The 18,997-nt window shown below is 43.5% G+C and overlaps 1 protein-coding gene across 5 annotated transcripts in view; it reads right to left on the reverse strand.

The window, feature by feature from the left end:
- Nucleotides 1-18,997, reverse strand: part of GAS6 (growth arrest specific 6) — a 131,529-nt gene that overhangs the window by 74,447 nt on the left and 38,085 nt on the right. For all 5 annotated transcript variants that reach the window (XR_013345758.1, XM_077813952.1, XM_077813966.1 and 2 more), the window contains 5 exons: nucleotides 15,789-15,914; nucleotides 14,143-14,264; nucleotides 13,195-13,313; nucleotides 12,592-12,781; nucleotides 695-859 (listed from right to left, as the gene is read on the reverse strand). Coding sequence is in view for 4 of the 5 variants with exons in the window: in XM_077813952.1 (XP_077670078.1) it covers nucleotides 695-859; nucleotides 12,592-12,781; nucleotides 13,195-13,313; nucleotides 14,143-14,264; nucleotides 15,789-15,914 (722 nt within the window). In the remaining variant the exon portion in view is untranslated. The remainder of the gene's footprint in view (nucleotides 1-694; nucleotides 860-12,591; nucleotides 12,782-13,194; nucleotides 13,314-14,142; nucleotides 14,265-15,788; nucleotides 15,915-18,997) is intronic.

Raw genomic sequence — 18,997 nt, forward strand, 5'->3', positions numbered from 1 at the left:
TCCAGTCTTGAGGCCACAGGGTTGTCACCTTATTTAAAAACAAATAAAACCCAGGCCCATTGTTCAAGGTGGAAAGTCAGTCAAAAGAGAGGTAGAACAGCAGCTGTTTGAACAATAACTCATATAAACCTCCTTGCACTGTTGGCGTCCATGGAAATTTTGGCTACAATAATTTAAAAGCTTCCAAAAATAGCCCCAAGCCTCAATCAAACATCTCCAAGGAGCGTCTTGACTTTCATTCCTATAGAAGTATCTTAATTATTAAAAAAAAAGGAATTGGTTTCTTAGCTGTAACTGACTTTCATGAAGATGGAGTATGGGGGGCAAAAAAAAAAACAACCCCAAAACCACATATAAGCCAGCAAAAAGCCTTTTATAGGGTGAGAAACCGCCCGTGCTACCATGCCTAGGGCTCACTACTAAAAATAAATGCTAAAAAGTTAGCAGAAATAAAAGCTTGGCATGACACATACTTCAACATTAAGCACTCTGCTGGTGTACGGAAGGAAAGTTCCCCCTACATTGCTCCCAGCTTCAAAAACACACTGGGCCTGATTTGTCTCTCACTTAGCCGGGCGTAAATCAGGACTTACTCCACTGGGGTCTATAAAGTTAGCCTATTGTAAGTGAAGCTAAAAGTCAAGCCCACTACACTCTGTGTACCAACGTGATTGAAGATTAAAGCAGTACTCACGGGTTGAATAAGGTCTTTAGTTTTAAAAGGAATGCCTCCCACTGTTAAGTTCAGCTGATACAGTCCTTTGTCTGAAGTAAACAGATCTCCTGCAACAGCTATTTTCATAACTGCATCCTTGTTGACCTTTATAAACAAACTTCTCTCCAGTTCTTCAACAGAGATCTGAAGAAATAAAATTGTAAATAAGAATATTCAGAGATAGAGAGGTTTAGTATCTGCAAAGTCACAAAGTACAGCCACAATTAATAAAATCCTCAAGCTAAGAAAATATTTATTGTGCCAAGCCCACTTCATTAACTTTTTACAATTTTATGTTGTCTTTTGATTAAAAACAAAAAAACAAAAAACAAAAAAACCACTTGATAACTTGTGCTGTCATAAGAAGAAGTTACTCACCTTGCGCAGTAACGATGGTTCTTCGAGATGTGTGTCCATGTGGGTGCTCCACTCTAGGTGTCAGTGCATCCCTGCGCCAGAGATTTCTAGCAGCACTTCTCGGTCAGGGGAAGGGTGCGCGCAGGAGTCATCTCATGCAGCCGTTGGTACCTCCTGTAGCACATGCTCCCCTGACCGTCCCTCCGTTCCTTCTCCACCACAGAGCTCAGTTGTGTGAACTCCGAAGTAGAGGGGAGGAGGGTGGGTGGTGGTGCACCCACAGAGGGACACATCTCGAATAACCATTGTTACTGTACAAGGTGAGTAACTTCTTTGACTGGTGTCCCTGTGGGTGCTCCACCCTAGGTGCTTGTAGAGCAGTACCCCACCAGGGCGGTAGGGGGTTCAGAGTTATGTATAAGTGTGCGATGAGAGCACTGTAAAGCCAATGACAGAGTCTGAGACATGGCCTTGGGTGATAGAGTAATGCTTCGCAAAAGTGTGCTCTAATGTCCAGGCTGCAGCTCTACAAATGTCTATTAAGGGGACATTGTTCAAGAATGCAAATGATGTCGCCATGGCTCGCGTTGAGTGGGATCTGATGCCCACGGGGCGTTCTTTGTGATGCAGGTGGTAGCAAGTTTGAATACAGGTAGAGACCCATTTGGAAAGTCTCTGGGTTGATATTGTAGAGCTCTTGGAGCGCTCTGCTGTAAAGACAAATAGTCTTGGTGACTTGCGGTGTGGTTTAGTTCTGTGCAAGTAAAAGGCTACAGCCAGTCTGACATCTAGCATGTGCAACGTTGTTTCTCGAGAGTCATTATGTGGCTTGGGATAGAAGGCAGGTAAGCGTATGGTTTGGTTAATATGAAAATTTGTAGCCACTTTGGGCAAGAATTTGGGGTTAGGACGTAACATGATTTTGTCTTTGGTAAATACAGCATACGGTGATTCAGCCATCAATGCTCCTATTTCACTGACATGTCTGGCAGACGTGATTGCCACTAGAAATGCAACCTTCACTGACATATGAAGGAGCGAGCAGGTTGCTAGAGGCTCGAAGGGTGTCTTGTGAGACATTTGAGCACAAGACTGAGATCCCATGGTGGTGCAAGTTGTCGTACTTCTGGGCACATGTTCTGTATACCTGCTAGAAAGCGCCATGTAATTGGGTGAGTGAATACTGAAGCCCCTTCTATCTGTTCGTGGAGGGCCGTGATGGTAGCGAGGTGTACTTTAATAGATCTTATGGCTAACCCCTAGGTAGTCTAGGATCATAGATAGAGGCTCCATGGTTGCGTCCAGCTTTTTTTGCTGATACTAAGGGAGAATCTTCTCCACTTGTGGCGGTAAGTATTTCTAGTGGTGAGGCGACGGCTATTTAGTAATACCTGTTTTACTTTCTCCAAACAGTTCAGTTCCCCATATTGGAACCAGAGAGGAGCCATGCTTTGAGACGGAGTTTCGCTGGGTCTGGATGGAGCATCCGGCCCTTGTTCTGGGACAGGAGGTCCATCCAGAAAGGCAGCTGTTGCGGGGCACAGACTGCTAGATGTGAGAAGTATGGAAAGCAAGTCTGTCTGGGCCATGTGGGAACAATGAGAATGATGTATGCACTGTCGAGTTGTATCTTGCGGATGACCCATGGGATCAGTGGTATCGGCAGGAAGGCGTACGTGAGTGACACATTCCACGGGATGAGGAAGGCATCTCCTAGCGATCCCAGTGCCAGTCCTGCCCTGGAGCAAAATGTGGACATTTGTGATTTGTCGCTGAAGCAAAAAGGTCGATTACTGGGTGACCCCATTTTTGGAATATTGTGTCACGAACACTGTCATGGATTTCCCACTCGTGTTCCTGTGAGAAGTGCCTGCTGAGGCTGTCGGCTGTAGTGTTTTGGCACCCTGGTAGGTATGATGCTGTGATGCTTATATTGTTGCGGATGCAAAAGTTCCATAAATTCATGACTTCTACACATAACGAGTGAGACCTGGCTCCTCCTTGGCGATTGATGTAAAACATGCACGCCACATTGTCTGCGAGAATAGAGATTAAGGTTTCTCGTATGAGTGGGAGGAAGTGTTGGCATGCATTGTGTACTGTGCAGAGTTCCAGGAAATTCATATGTAGTCAGGTTTCCATTACAGACCACTTACCTTGTAGATTGTGGTGATCCAAGTGGGTGCCCCAAGCTATCAGGGAGGCATCTGTTGTAATAGTCACTGATGGGGGGTCTTGTTGAAAGGGAATCCTGGAGCATACATTCCCTGGCTGTGTCCACCATTGTAGAGAGAGGATAATCCTTGGTGGTAGTGTCGCACGTCTGTTGAGAGAGTGTTTGCTGGCTGCACAGACCGTGCTTAACCAGTGCTGCAGACAGCACATATGGACTCTGGCATACTTTACTAAGAAAGTCGTAGCTGCCATATGTCCCAGAATCTGAAGGCATGTCCTCACTGAAGTTTGTGAGCTGATGGTCACCGTGGAAATAACATTGGTCAATGTAGTGAATCTGTGGTTTGGCAATATTGCCTTGGCTTGTATGGAGTCGAGGTCGGCTCCGATAAACTCCAATCGCTGGGTTGGTTCCAGGGTGGATTTCCTTTCGTTTATCTGTAGACCTAGCTGGTGAAACAGGTCTACTGTGGTCTTCAGCATGCCTGCCGCTTCTTGTTGGTTGGTACCCTTGAGAAGGCAATCATCCAAATAGGGGAAGATGATGACTCCTTTGCGTCATAAATGTGCTGCTACTACCGCGAGCGTTTTGGGGACTACGCGGGGAGCAGTGGACAGTCCGAAGGGAAGGACCCTGTATTGGCTGTGGTTGGGTCCTGCTGTGAACCTCAGGAACCGTCTGTGGGCAGGATGTATTGTAATACGGAAGTATGCATCTTGGAGGTTGAGAGCTGCAAACCAGTCCCCGCCGTCTAGCACTGGGATTATTGTGCCCAGAGTGACCATTTTGAACCTGTGGCTGTGTACGAACCTGTTGAGTTTTCAGAGATCTAAGATTGGCCTCCATCCCCCTCCTTTCTTCTCTGTCAGGAAATATTTGGAATAAAAACCCCTCCCTTGGTATTGATGTGGTACTGGTTGTACAGCACCCAGCAGCAGGAAGTGGTCTACTTCCTGTTGCAGAAGGTGTACGTGAGAAGGATCCCTGAAGAGGGACGGGGAAGGGGAGAAGGTAGGGGGACGGCTGTGAAAGGAATGGTGTAGCCAGATTGTATGATCTCCAAAACCCATTGATCTGTGGTTATTGCAGCCCAGGCATGGTAAAATGGGCGTAAGCAGTGACCAAAATTGTGGGATGGGGTATCTGTTGGCGTTAGAGGTGTGGGGAGGTCGTGCATACCCTCGACCAAGACTTCAAAATTGTGGCTTAGATGCAGATGGACGGGTGGATGAGGCCTGGTTCTGTGGAGCTCTAAGCCTGTTGTTTGGGTCTGTTCTGAGTGAAGTATCGTGGTTGTTGACGGTTAAACAAGGTGTTTCGTGACCTCCGGTATGGTTAAAAGCGAGGGCGTTTGTCAGGAGGTGGGTGTATGCCTAGTGTACACAGCATCGCTCGGGAGGTCTTCATGGTATGGAGGACGTTTGGTATGGAGGTTTGAGACAAGAATAGTTTATCCCTATTGAAGAGGAGGTCTTCCACTTTTAGCTGTAGTTCTTTAGGAATTCCCGAAGCCTGCAACCATGATGTTCTTCTCATAACCGCAGCTGTTGCGGTTGTTTGGGCAGCTGTCCCCGCTACATCTATTGAGGCTTGCAGCGCTGTGTGGGCTATTAACTGACCCTCATTGATAATGGCATTGAGTTGAGGATGTTTATGCTCAGGGAGGTCCTCCACGAGCTCTTGTATTTTACTACAGTAGTCATAATTTGCTAGTAGGGCAGAACAGTTGGCAACTCTAAGCAGAAGTGTGGCTGACGAGTAAAGTTTCCACCCAAAGACGTCCAGTCTCTTGTGTTCTTTATCTTGCAGTGAGGAGCGGAAATGAGGCGGTTTACTGCGCTGATTAGCAGCTTCTACTACCAGAGAGCAGGCTTGAGGGTGTGAAAACAAAAATTCCATGCCTTTGGCTGGAACGAAGTATTTTCTATCAGCCCTTTTGCTGGTGGGTGGTGCCGATGCTGGTGTTTGCCATATTACCTCTGCAGGCTCCATTATAGCCTCATCCATGGGGAGGGGGATCTTGGTCGATGATGCTGGTTGTAAGATTTTTAACTTATGTTGTTTCTCCTGCACCTCATGTAAGGCAATTTCTTGGCTGTTTGCTACTCTTTTGAAGAGTTCTTGGAACTGTTTCAAGTCATCTGGTGTTGTAGGGGTAGACGGCTTCACTGCTTTGTCTGGTGCAGAAGATGAGTGTGGGGCAGGTGGTGAATCATCCAGGTCTACCTGCGATAGTATCTCTTCCTCTGCCATCTCTGTCTCAGCGGGGGGTTAGAGATTTCTCTGTGTGGTAAGGATGGGTGCACTCTGGAACCTCTTGTTGCTGGGGAAGGGGGACCAGAATAGGGGTTCTAGTATATGGGCCAAGGACGCCATTGCATGGGGTAAGGTGGTAATGGGTAAGGCCAGTGCTGTGCATATCAGGGCTGTGAATGCTCGGAGGGATGAGGCTTAGGCTTCACAGTGTTCCATGTAGGTCTCATCTGTGAGGGGGATGAATGCTGAGAGGAGAAGCGGTTGTCCTGCATGTCTCCTTCCTCACCATTATGCATGGAGATTGGTGCAGGAGATGGTGCCGCGCTATATAGCTCGAGGAGTGTTCAGTGCCGAGCAGTGGTGACTGCGGTGCCGAAGAAACTGCTATTGCAGCAGGACGCAGGAGTTGCACTGGTCCTGCCTTGGGGTTGCGGTCAACCGTTGGAGCACTGACCAGTGCCCGATTCGGCTTGTTAGGCGGCAGCAAGTCTTGGATCGGTGCTGGTGGAGGCAGCATTGATCGCAGTGCCGCTGTCTGTACCACGCTCTGCACTGGGGTACTCGGTGCCATGGAGGAGACTTGACGTCTCAACTTCGGTGCTGTGCGTTGGGGCTCAGCAGCGGTCCGCTGAGGGACAGTGCCAGAGGAGCCCGGTGCCTCGTAAGTGCTCACTCTGGATGAGTGGAGCACTGAGGGTAACGACCTCGCTCGGGAAGCTCCCTTTTTCTGAGACACCCTTGCTGGAGAGGTCAAAGCTCGCTTCCTGACAGTTTTGGAAGTCGGAGCCTTATCAGAGCTCGGGGACCTCGGTTTATGAGACTCCCCGGAGGATGTCTCTTGCGGAGGTTGGAGGGATTTCTCCAGCAAAAGCTTTTTCAAGTGGAGATCCCTGTCACATCTTGCCCTTGTTGTTAAGTTGGTGCAATGTATGCAGTTCTGGGAGATATGAGTTTCTCCCAGACAGGGAATGCAGGAGGTGTGGCCGTCACCAGCCGTTCACGGCAGGAGTCACACTTTCTAAATCCTGATAAGCCCGGCATGACTGCAGTTAAGCCTCTCCCGCCTCTTGAGAGATAAGGGTGGGAGTTAATTGTAATGGTAAACTGTAGAAACTATTCCCAAACAGGGAGTTAAGGAGAGAAAAAGTCTTCTTCTTTCTTCTCTTTTCCGTTTGTTTGGTTGGTTGGGTTTTTTTGGAAGAAAAACCTCTACGAGGAACTAAGGAAACTATAGTGGTTTGAGCATTGGTCTGCTAAACCCAGGGTTGTGAGTTCAATCCTTGAGGGGGCCATTAGGGATCTGGGGCAAAAATTGGGGATTGGTCCTGCTTTGAGGAGGGGGTTGGACTAGATGACCTCCTGAGGCCCCTTCCAACCCTGATATTCTAAGACTAACGAAACAATGCAATTAAGCATAGACTAAAAAGAAGTTCCTATGTAACTTGTAACTTTTTTTTTTCTCCCAGAAAGTATCAAAGAGAGCACTGCGGCAGACCTCCGTCTGCAGCCGAGGATGGTTGAGAAGGAACTGAGGCACGGTCGGGGGAGCACACGCTACAGGAGGTGCCAACAGCTGCACGAGATGACTCCTGTGTGCGCCCTTCCCCCGACCGAGTACTGCTGCGAGAAATCTCCCATCTCCAGCTCAGGGACGCACCGACACCTAGAGTGAAGCACCCACAGGAACACCACTCAAAGAAGAACAGTAGATTCTACGCACCTGTTTTATAACAAATAGAAGAAAACCCATGTATGTTTCAAGTTGAAACCAACATTGCAAAAGGCAGAGAACACAGTCTATAATATGAGTGGATCAATCATTTAATGTTGATACAGTGTTTTGGAGATGTAACAGTCTAACTGCAATACCAAGTTATTTATTATCCTCCTCCTAGTACAGCCATATATGAAAAGAAAAGCTGAAAGGACAGGTAAGGGAGGGTTTCTTATTGGACCTGTAATTAATGAAAAACACAGATGCTTTCAGGACAGAAATGGGTCCATCTTGGAGCAGTGACAGCTTAATAAAGAACAAAAGAAGAAAGGTTTCATATCTGAGAAAGTATTTAAAGAGTTGTATATTTATACAGTGCTTTTCATTCCAAAAGGAGCTTTACAAACTATGGCTCTGATCCTCCACTGATATATGTCCAGGCAGATCCTTGTGTCCAGGCAAAACCCAACTGACTTCAGTGGGGCACCAAGTAGGCACAAGGATTTCCCTGCATGCATATCTCACTGCAGAATCAGGGCCCACATACATAAAGTACCATTGAAATGTAGCCACCTCCAGGAAGAAAGGGAGGCAGTCAAGCACAAAACTGACATGCCACACACACAACAAAAATGGGGCTGGGGAAAACTGTGGCCAAGAAAACTAGGGAAAATGCTATTCCTTTGAGAAGTGGCAAGGGATTTTTAACATGTACTCAGAACAGAAAGGACCTCAGTCATCTCACTTTAAATTCTCATCTAGATGTCTCTCTGACACACCCATATCCACACCCCCCTCTTTCAGAAGGTTGAAGGGCTGAGTTGATCCTACTGGGATTTGACCCTGTGGTTCTGACAAATACAGGTGTGTCAAACTTGATGCTTAGGGCTAAAATTTTCAGAATTGCCTAAGGGCTTGATACACAATGAAATGTAGGTGCCCAACTGCCATTTTAGGAGCCTAAGACCCAACTTTTAAGCACCAGTTAGATCCTCAAAACTCCCGCTGACCTGCCACCTAATTCTGGAGGTGCCTAAATTCCCTAGGTGCTTAAGTTTCTCCCTGTAAAGTCCACCATGGTGCCTAAATTCCCACTGCTGGCATGCACAAAACTGCCTAAGCCCTGACGTCACTGTGCTGCTCAACACCCTCGCTCATACCTAAGCCCTGATGGGATTGTCAAACTCAGGATTCCCTGCCTATCTCTGTAACAGGCACCGATCCAGTAGGGGTTCTCAAAGTACACTTACTGGATTGGGTCTGGCACAAGGCAGCCAGGGCAACCATATCAGGAATTTTGGGGGCAGGGGATTGTGTCAGAATACCCAGAAGGCAAATCATCTAGGATGTGGGTGACCCATTTTCAAATTCCCACCTGATTGGGAGCAAGGGACTTGAACCCAGGTTGATTACCCTAACCATCACTATTGTTTGTAAAATGGTAGTATCTAGAAACCCCAGTCACAGACCACAACACCACTGTGCCAGGCACTGTACAAACACAGAACCGAAAGGTGGTCCCTATCCCAGAGAAATTGCATTCTAATTACAAGACAAGAGACAACAGATGGAAACAGAGAGATGGGGACAGTACAAGGAAACAATGAGATAATGTTGATTGGCATGATAGGTTGTGGTATCAGCAGTGCACATGAACATGCTATTCATTATTCATCGATTCCAAGGCCAGAATGGACCGTCCTGATCATCTAGGCTGACCTCCTATATAGCACAGGCCCTAGAACTTCCCCAAAATAATTCCCAGAGCAGATCTAGGACATCCAATCTGAATTTAAAAATGATCAGTGATGGCGTATCCACCACAAACCTCGGTAAATTGTTCCAATGGTTAATTACTCACCATTAAAAATGTATGCCTTATTTCAAGTCTGACTTTGCCTAGCTTCAGCTGCCCTTCTTAAACCTTTCCTTTCCTGTGATGTTTTGCTCATCAAGATTTCTGTAGGCATCAGAGCAGAGGAGAGTTTTAAGGAGGTAAGTTTTAAGGTGAGGGGATATTTTGGCGCACTAAATATTTAATTATTTATACAGAGTGGAACAGCTCCAAAAGGAGAGATTGAAAGAACCCCACCCAGAATACCCAATCACCCCATTGTTCAGACACTCACTTGGGATATGAGAGACCCAAATTCAAGCCCCCGCTTCAAATCAGGCAGAGCAAGAATCTGAAAACAGGTCTCCCACATCCCAGATGAGTGCTCTAACCACTGTGCTATTGACCATAATGGTAGTGGGGAGGAGGGGCTAAATCTCATTTTCAAAAGTGATTCAGGCACTTAGGAACCTAAATCCCATTAGAGTTTGGCTCCTAAGCACCTAAATCACTTCTGCAACTGGCATTTAGGCCTCAGTCACATAGGCCCAGATCTTCAAAGGTGTTTAGACAGCTAATTCCCATTGAAGTTAGGTGCCTAAATACCTTTGAAGATCGGCACCTTAGGTACTTTTGAAAGTTTACTGATCGGTCCCTTATTCCATCCCACCCTTTGCGGGGATTCCAGGAGCACTTGTGGAATGAGGGCTTAAAGACTCGATGCCAGACTTGTGGAGAGTAAGACAGTCTCCAGTGTTAGTGTTGGCGTGCAGGGCCTCCACAGTGATGGCCTTAATCTAGCCAATCCCTAGACTGAGACCTGGCAGATCTTGGGGGCAGGGAAGCTTCTTTGGCAGAGGAACTGAGAAACCCAGACCCAGGGCAGAATACAGAGGGGAAATGCCATGGAGTCCTTACACAGACTTTTCCATGTAGTGGCAAGATCTAAAGCCTAAGCAGTTTCCAACTGTCAGCTGCTGGCATTCCTGTTTTCCACATTTCTCCCTCCTGTTGGCTATCTATGTTCTGGATCACTATTATACATCTGTGGAAAAACTAACTTGCATTGTACCTCAATTTGTTATTTTTTCCCCATATTTCTAGTAGCTCCAAGTTCCTTGGCATTCACATTCCTCACTGGTTATTACAAATCTACCAGTTTAGTATTATTTGCAAATTTTATTTCAGATGCTGTTTGCCTCCACTTCCAGGTCTGTAACAGAGATATTAGTAATACCAGACACCACAGTGATCCCTGCAGTGCACTGTGGGCATGCAGACCTCAACAAGAAAAGCAGTGACTAAGAATAGTTTCTGGGGGAAAATATGGGGATAGGAGTGCTCAACAGTCTGTTGGCAGGGGAATGACAATTATGTTAATTACAGAATAATTACACTGATAATTCCCCTTCCTACCACCGCCTTAGTTCAACAGCAAACGAACATAGCCGAAACAAGATTCTACATTCTTCACACACCTAGCTCCATTACCCAACACTTAGAAAGAAAATCTCTTCCAGACTTTTCCTCCTACACTGATTTGTGAAAGTTCACATTACCACACCGTGAGGTCTGGTGCTTATACGCCTGTTATGTTCCCAAGTTAAACAGTTTAACTGGTTGATTGCAGCTGCTGTGACTAACACACCAGCCTTAGCAGTATCAGTTACACTTTTTTTTTTAAATAAATAAAAACACATTTTCCATCACAAGTTTAACCAGTAGGCCATCACACCACTCCATACACCCAATTAGAGACATCACTGCATGCAGCACAGAATTTCAAATTATGGTGATAAATCTTTAGTTTTGCAAGACCTGGCTTGAAGAAGCTCATAAATATGAAGCTATTGCATGTCGCACACTTTATCTACAGCTTCACTGAATCTCCACCACTGTTGTCTTGGAGATAGAAAATTATTTGTTTCAGTGAGAGTAAGAGAACTGAATGAGACGTTATTTGATGTGCTGGAAGTATTACCAAATGTCTATTGGTTAATATGAATACACTACAGGGTATCGTTTTTCCAACTATTCTTTAGCGGAAAAAAATCCTCCACCCAATTTCTCATAAACACATGAAATCTGAATGGACATTTATAAATAATATTTTGTAATTTCAAATCTGCCCCTCTTCCTCCACAAATATTAATATCCTTGACTTTAGAGTACTAAAATTAACCAGGAATTTTTACCCACCCAGTCTCTAAGAAACAAGTAACTTAATGGATTTAAGGTCAAAGGGCCCAACAGGAAAACCAAATGAATGAAAATTAAAGGGAAAGGAAAAAGAAAGGAATAAGAGAGAAGATGAATACATAAAATGACAAATATTTCACAAATTCATATTGCAACCTTTCTTGTTGATTTGGTCACATATAATAATGCCCAAGAATACGAAATTTCCAACATCTAACAGAAATTAGAAGACATTGCTGTGATTGTGAAGAATATGAACCCACACCAACTCCAAAACAGATTGCATCTTCTTGCAATATTCTTGGGAATTACATTATTATGAAGATAAGTAAGCAGACATCAAAATGTTTTTTAAAAAGGCTGCCCCATATATTTACGGAGGAAACAGACCATTTTGTATTTAAAATAAGCATTCTTCGTAGTTTAAAAAGGACAAAGCCGTAGAGCTCAGCCGTATCTTGTGCTGCTCCAGTGGTACAAAGGTGACTTAAAGCTGCTTTTCAGAGCCAGCTGAAGATTCCACCCCCTACTCCCCACCACTATCACCACCACACACACACCAGCTGAGGTAGTCCTCTGCTATCGCAAACCTAGTTCTACAGTTGGGCCCCCTAGCCACAGAGGCTGCTCTAATTTACTCTAGAGGATGGCTCAGCCTGAGGATTGTGCACAGGAGCAGGGAAGGAGGAAAGGTGGCATAACGCCAACTCTGCCAACTCAGCCATATGTGCCATGTGGTTTGAGGATATACTGCATCCTCTTCAAGGAGGTGTGGCAGCAAAACTTCTCTAGTGCCTTTGGAGGTATCATTCCTGCACAGGCACAATGCCTCCTAGAGCTCTGACTCAGGCCATGCACGTCTCTCCACGGGCACCCTGCTCCAGGGATCAGCTTATTGCTACACTTGAATTCTATAGTTGAAATGTTGTTCTTACACCCAAGTTTATTTTCTTTTCTTAAAAGTAACTTAAAATGAGAAGTGACATAAAGCCCCCATTCACCCACCACCACGCTATTGTAGTGAAAAATGGAAAGAAGGCTGTGCATATCCTGTACTGTGTCTGCAATCACAGATTGCAAGCAATGCTCTGTCTAGATGAAGAATGTGCCCTAAAGTGCTGTATTTACGCTGAGTCCTGGAACACCAGATTTAAAAAACCCCAATAGTTTCATTTCCACCTTTAAATATAAAATATAACAGCATGTTAAACATGAGGCTATGTCCAAACAATATCCCTTCAAAATACAAAGAAAGCAAAAAGCCTAAGTGCATTTTAGATGCAGTCCAAGAATCAAACAATGGGACAATAACATCCATGAAACAAGCAGCTTATACTCACTGTTTGCCACATGCCATGGTTGATAACTGGCCCACTGCTGGTCACACGGCCTATTCCATTGTACTTCAACTGCAATTCTAACCGTCCGTTGCGCAAAGCTAAGACTATCCACGTGCTGTCTTGATGGCCTCCAGCAAAGAAAAGGATACCTTCAGGATCAAAGGTTCTAAAGTCGAATTCAGCCACAAGTCTGACCACATGGGTGTCAAGAAACAAATCAGTTATGCAGAATTCAAAAACCACTGTGTGCTTTCCATACAGAGAGCATCAGTTCAGACAGTTAAGAACCAAGTATTAAAAAGTATTAGCTTTTAACTCAATTCTAAGACTAAACTAGATGGAGGATATATTATTATGAAAACAGTAGTAGAGAACACGCTGACATATTTCAGAGATCATCAGATTCTCTGGAGCAAGGACTCCCTCCTTGGTTACTTGTCTGTACAGTGCCTCACATAATTGGGGTCTGATCCTTGATCAGTGTTCCCAAGTGTACCATAATACATACAAATAATAATAATTTTAGTTCCAAGTGGCTTTTTAAATTCCATACATGTACTGAAGGGACGCAATGTTCAGCTGCAGTTCTAAAAGCATTCTCACCTTGTGGGCTGTTTCCTTTTAAAGCGTAGTCTGATAACAGGCGTACCACTGAACATTCTCCCCAGGTATAGAGATTTAACACTTTTCGCAACAGCAAAAGACACACAAGGTATAATATCCTATAATCGAAACATATTTGTAGACTAATTAATTGCTCATACATTAACGAAAGAAGACGACAATCAAATGGAATTTCCTTTGCTATTTTCTAATCTCAAACACTCATGACATGGATATAGTTGTTGATCAGGGTATCAATTATGAAACAACTGTTGATAAGTCCTAAGACTACAGTACTGTAATTTTAGTAATGAGGACGCTTAAAGTTCATTTCCCCTTGCTTCCCCTGAGGGCATATTTTTCTATAGCAAAAAAAAAAAAATTTACACATTAAAGAACAATTTCCATTGTAATCCTACATCCTCAGAAAAAAGTCCACTATAAAAACCTTGCTAATGGATGCTTTTTGCATTCACGCCAAGTATCAGAGACTCCTTCCTGCCTCAGCCAAAGGGAAAAAAATCATAAAGGGATCGTGGCGCACAACTAAAAGTGAAAGTACTACTCTATAACTTAAATCAAGCCATTAAATTTCTACACCATCCTCAGTGGACCTAATTCAGAAAAGCTTATGCAGACAGATGTAAATTACAGCTAAGTAGAGGACACACAGTGCTTCCACTGCCATCCTCTTTGTGGAATGGGGCAACAGATGCTTAGCCAGTGGGATCCTGGGAAGATAAGACTTGCATAAGCTATTCTCTCATCACCCTAGCAAGACCCCTTTCCTACAGAGGTGGAGGAGACAGGACACTGGCCTCTTATGGTATCTACTACCCAGCTCAAGTAAGCCTGGACAGTTGGACTCTCCCCTCTGAGTTATTTAATCCAAGCATAATTATTTCAAAGCTTTTCGTTTTTCAGTTACTGAAATGAGAGATAAGATACCTCACAAGTGTTCATGTCCTGGGAAAGCTTAACTCTCCCTTTGCCATCACAGTGACAGGTGTAACTCCCTGGTGAATTGACACAGGTTTGCTCACAAAGTTTCTCTTCACATTCATTCACATCTATACACCACCAGCAAAGGGAAAGGGGGGACAATGAAAAATACTGATTAATTTTTTAAGCAAATGGTCTACAAACTGTATAATATTTTTGCCCTTCTATAGTGCCCGTCATTTGATGATCTCAAAGTGCTTAACACTCAGTAATTATCTCTCAACATCCCTCCAAGGTACAGAACTATTATTATCCCCATTTTACAGGTAAGGAATCTGATTTACAAATAAGTTCTGGCCGCCCAAAGTTACATAGTGAGTCCTGGAAAGGCTGAGAACAGAACCCTGACTCCTGGTCTGACCTGGTCTCCTGATTCATAGCCCTGTGCTCTAACTGCTAGACAATGCTTCCTCATAAGGCCAATTCTGGTACTCGTGCACTGAGTAGATCTTACTTGTTTTGGTAGCCCAGCTGTGATCAGCATGACAATTTGCATAATTGCTACTCAGTGTAATGACTACAGAATTGGGTCCTTAATAAACAACAAGGAGCTGACAATACCAATGAGAGGTCTCCATTAATTTCTTTCCTCCTTTTGCATTTTCTCATTCACTTCAGAAATCCAGGGGGGAAAAAGTCACATTTGTGGCCCAAGGATATAGGTAGCTATTTTAAAAAGAAAAGAAAAGGAAAGGAAAGGAAAGGAAAGGAAAGGAAAGGAAAGGAAAGGAAAGGAAAGGAAAGGAAAGGAAAGGAAAGGAAAGGAAAGGAAAGGAAAGGAAAGGAAAGGAAAGGAAAGGAAAGGAAAGGAAAGGAAAGGAAAGGAAAGGAAAGAAAGAAAGAAAGAAAGAAAGAAAGAAAGAAAGAAAGAAAGAAAGAAAGAAAGAAAGAAAGAAAGAAAGAAAGAAAGAAAGAAAGAAAGAAAGAAAGAAAGAAAGAAAGAAAGAAAGAAAGAAAGAAAGAAAGAAAGAAAGAAAGAAGCCCTCGCACTTTATAAATCATAGAATATTAGGGTTGAAGAGACCTCAGGAGGTCCAATCCCCTGCTCAAAGCAGGACCAACACCCACTAAATCATCCCAGCCAAGGCTTTGTCAAGCCAGGCCTTAAAAACCTCTAAGGATGGAGATTCCACCACCTCCATAGGTAACCCATTCCAGTGCATAAAGGCTCATGTGAAATTCATGTCCTTACACTACTCAGACATAATGCTGGAGGCAACACTGGTCCTGGAACACTTACAGAGCTGTACACAGTCCTATTTACACAGGACTCCAAGCGCAGCTAAATACTACGAGAGATTTTTAAACAACAACTATTGCTCTGTAGTGTTCTGCCACCACAGATGGAAACAACACTATGAACAGATTTGTCTGGATCCCAACCAGATCTCTGCCTGTCAATACAAGAAGTCTTAGTTATTCTGTAGTTGCTCACAGGCACTGAAAGGCAACTGACCTACAGTGGTTAAATGATGAACTAAAAAGAACGGGAGATTAATAAAATGTACTGTACAATCCCATAGTGCTTTACATCATCACAGAACTTTATAAATGTTACCATGTAATTAATCCCATTATTTCCATGCACTTACCTTGACAAGACTTGCTTAAATTATCATATCTGTAGCCTGTATCACACAGACATGCATACGAGCTTATTAAATTTTTACAAAGAGCTTCTCCACAGATGCCTGTTGATACTGTGCATTCATCTATGTCTGCAAAACAAACAGTCAAACACACAGGGCTATTTCACATCAGTATCATTTCAATGTTTGCAAGTTTTGAGTATGCCAGGGTCAACTGTCTTCTCAGTTATTTAGCTAATTGAGAAGTTTACTAATGTCCTTGAGAATCTGTCTACAGTGTTGGTCTGATAAATATTAAAGCTGTTCAGTGCCAGTAAGGAAGTGATTACAGGCTTCCCAAGAACAGCTGTTGGTTTCTCTTCAAGCCATTGGCTATCTTTGGAAGAGGAATGCAAAGTGACCCAGAGGGAAAACACTGAAAAAATAGACCCAGTTGCCAAGCTTGACAGGGCTACAAACTGTGGAACAATAAGAAGCACACAGTCAGGAAGTGGAGAACCAGTTTTATTTTTGGTGACACAAATACAGATTTGAAACCCAAAATCAAAGAAACGTTATTTTAACAAATACAGGTTTCTCCTCTCCCCTGCTCTTCCTCTTTTTAACACACACAATTTCATAAAATGCATGTAATTTTTTAAAATTTTCAGCCTTTAACCATTTGTAATTCAATTTCAATTACTTTATAAAATTCCCACATCTCTTCCAAACACCATCTCTCAAATTTCACCTAAAGCATATTATCATTTTAAAATTTATGATACCTGTGGCACATATATATTATTATTATTATTATACATCTGTCTTTAATAGCAAGGTTTTTTGTTCTATTGTCGTTGTGTTGGATTAATAAACCAACATTAAACAGAACATTTTCTTTTAGACACAAGGCGAACTTCACAGCTGGAATAATGGGTACAACTCATCAAAGTCAATGTGTCCCTTTGCACTATTGTGAATTGGGCCCAAAGGAGTGCATGTCTATAATCTAATCACCAAATTAGGCATCAGTTTAAGAGTACTGGGTGGTTCTGCTATAGGGAGGCATACTCCCCTTAGGTCCAGGGGTGGGGTGAGGAAAATAAGTCACTTTTCAGCAGGTGCTGGCGAATGTGGACAAAGTTGTTGTTTTAACGTGTGCTAGCAGGTCAAGGTAAATACTAGGGAAGAGTTTATTGTCTACCTCGACCTGCTAACATATTAAAACTACAACTGCTTTGTGCACACTAGGATTTTACCTAAGCTGAGCTAAAATTTGATAAAAAAACAAAACCAAAAAAATCACTTTTTCCCCTAGTGCGGGTATATCATTACTATAGGCACAAGCTTAGAGGGAAAGAAAGATAAAAATATTCATTCAGATACAATTTACACTACATATAAAAACATCAGCTGTTACACGGATAAATCTCCAGGCTATGAGTGTTTACATGTAATTCTCAAAGGGGGTTCTTCCCATTTATATCTATACTTTTTGGGAAAGATCTTCAGATGATGTACATCAGCATAGCTCTATGCCAATTTACACCCGCTGAAGATCTTGTCTTGAAAAACCATCAATTTTTTTGGCTTTTATGATCAGTTTCTCTTCCTGTCAGGGAAGGGACACCGTGTAATCACTCTGTGCATTGCAAATGGTTCGGGACAACTGTACTTGTATTCCCCCCCTGTGGTGTCTTGGGGTCACCCACTCTAGGCTCTACAGCAGTCATCTCTACTGGGTAGAGACCCACATCTCTCCCTCCTGACCGTGGCTTTTCCAGACTGCAGTTCCCTGCCTACAGTGTGGTATCTCCAGCGAGCCAGACTGCATAAACAGGCCAGTGTTTGTGCTTTGCTTCCTCTTCAAAGGCTATGAACAGCTGAAATTGCCTGCCGTCACAAGGTACCATATAGTTCTCTATAAGCAAGCACCTTGATTCTCAAGGTGAAAATTCTAGAAAAAACATATAAAAACAATCACGAGTTCTTATACGCCTGCTAGAAGTTTACCAGAGGTCACCCATCAGTCTTATGGGGCCTCAGTAGACCAAGGTCCTTCCAAAAACCTTCCCAAGGATTGGGGCCCTCGCTTTGACAGAAACTCCTGTGTGTTTGCTGGATCAGAAAACAGCAAACATTCATGTCCCGATGGGGGAGTGGGATGATCCCCACAGGTGCGTAACCGTGAGTGTGTTTAAACTCGTGCTATTTATCAAAAGTCCTTCTTTGTCTGTTTTTCTCTGCAGAAACCAGTTTGAACTAGTATATGGGCATCTCCAGGTGGTGGTACTTCTCTAGAGGTGTTACAACCTTAGTGAATTTGCCTAATCACCCCCCACTGTTCTTAGTTTCTGTAGGAGCTGTGTCACCCGCCCCGATGGAATTACATACATAAACTTAATACAGTGAGAGCTCCCCAAAATATTGCAGGAAATTTCCATATCTTGTATTTATGTTTGGTTGATAAAGTTATTGTGCTGAAGCTTCTGCATATGCCTGGCTCTATTTCCTGTACTGTGTGTGTCGACCAAGGTTCTTATAAGCAGGGATGACTGAACTGTTATGAAATAAATTCTGTGCCAGCACATTAAAAGGTTTATACATAATTTGTCTTTTGAATGGAGATAAATAGAGCTGAGGGCTTGGCCACTTGTGGTCATTAATGATCCCATGGCACAGCTTGCAAAAGAAGGGGATTTGAAATCTGGATTAGTTAAATTCTGCTGACATAACATTCACCCTGTAGCTTCAACTGGACATGATGTTCTGCTTCACTTTCTGTCCTAAACTGCTTTGTGACATTGCTGTCTGCCCTCACCAGGGCATTTCAACAGTTAATCTTAAATGAGATTATGCAAGGAAGACTGAAAGCTCCATTCTTTGCACTTTCACCTTCTGAATTTATTAGCTGCTGTACATACCCAGATTAAGAAAAAATAATATTAAGTTTAACAAACACCACAAAAAAAGAAAAGAAAACCAACAGGCTCTTATATTGCAATGCAATGAGACTGGGAATAATCATAACAACTCTTCTTGCCAACCCTTCTTCCTCTCAGTGTTGTCAGGATGTGAGGGCTGATCAGCTGGACCAATTTAGTACAATCCAACCCACAAATCTTCCGTGAATCACTCCCATGTTATGATGTTGCAGAAAAGTATGGTGTGACTACTGGCATGCCTAGGCATGTATTCCAAACTTGCACTACTGAATAAAATCCTAATAGGCT

Source organism: Eretmochelys imbricata, chromosome 1 (assembly GCF_965152235.1).
Source record: "Eretmochelys imbricata isolate rEreImb1 chromosome 1, rEreImb1.hap1, whole genome shotgun sequence".
Lineage (NCBI taxonomy): Eukaryota > Metazoa > Chordata > Testudines > Cheloniidae > Eretmochelys > Eretmochelys imbricata.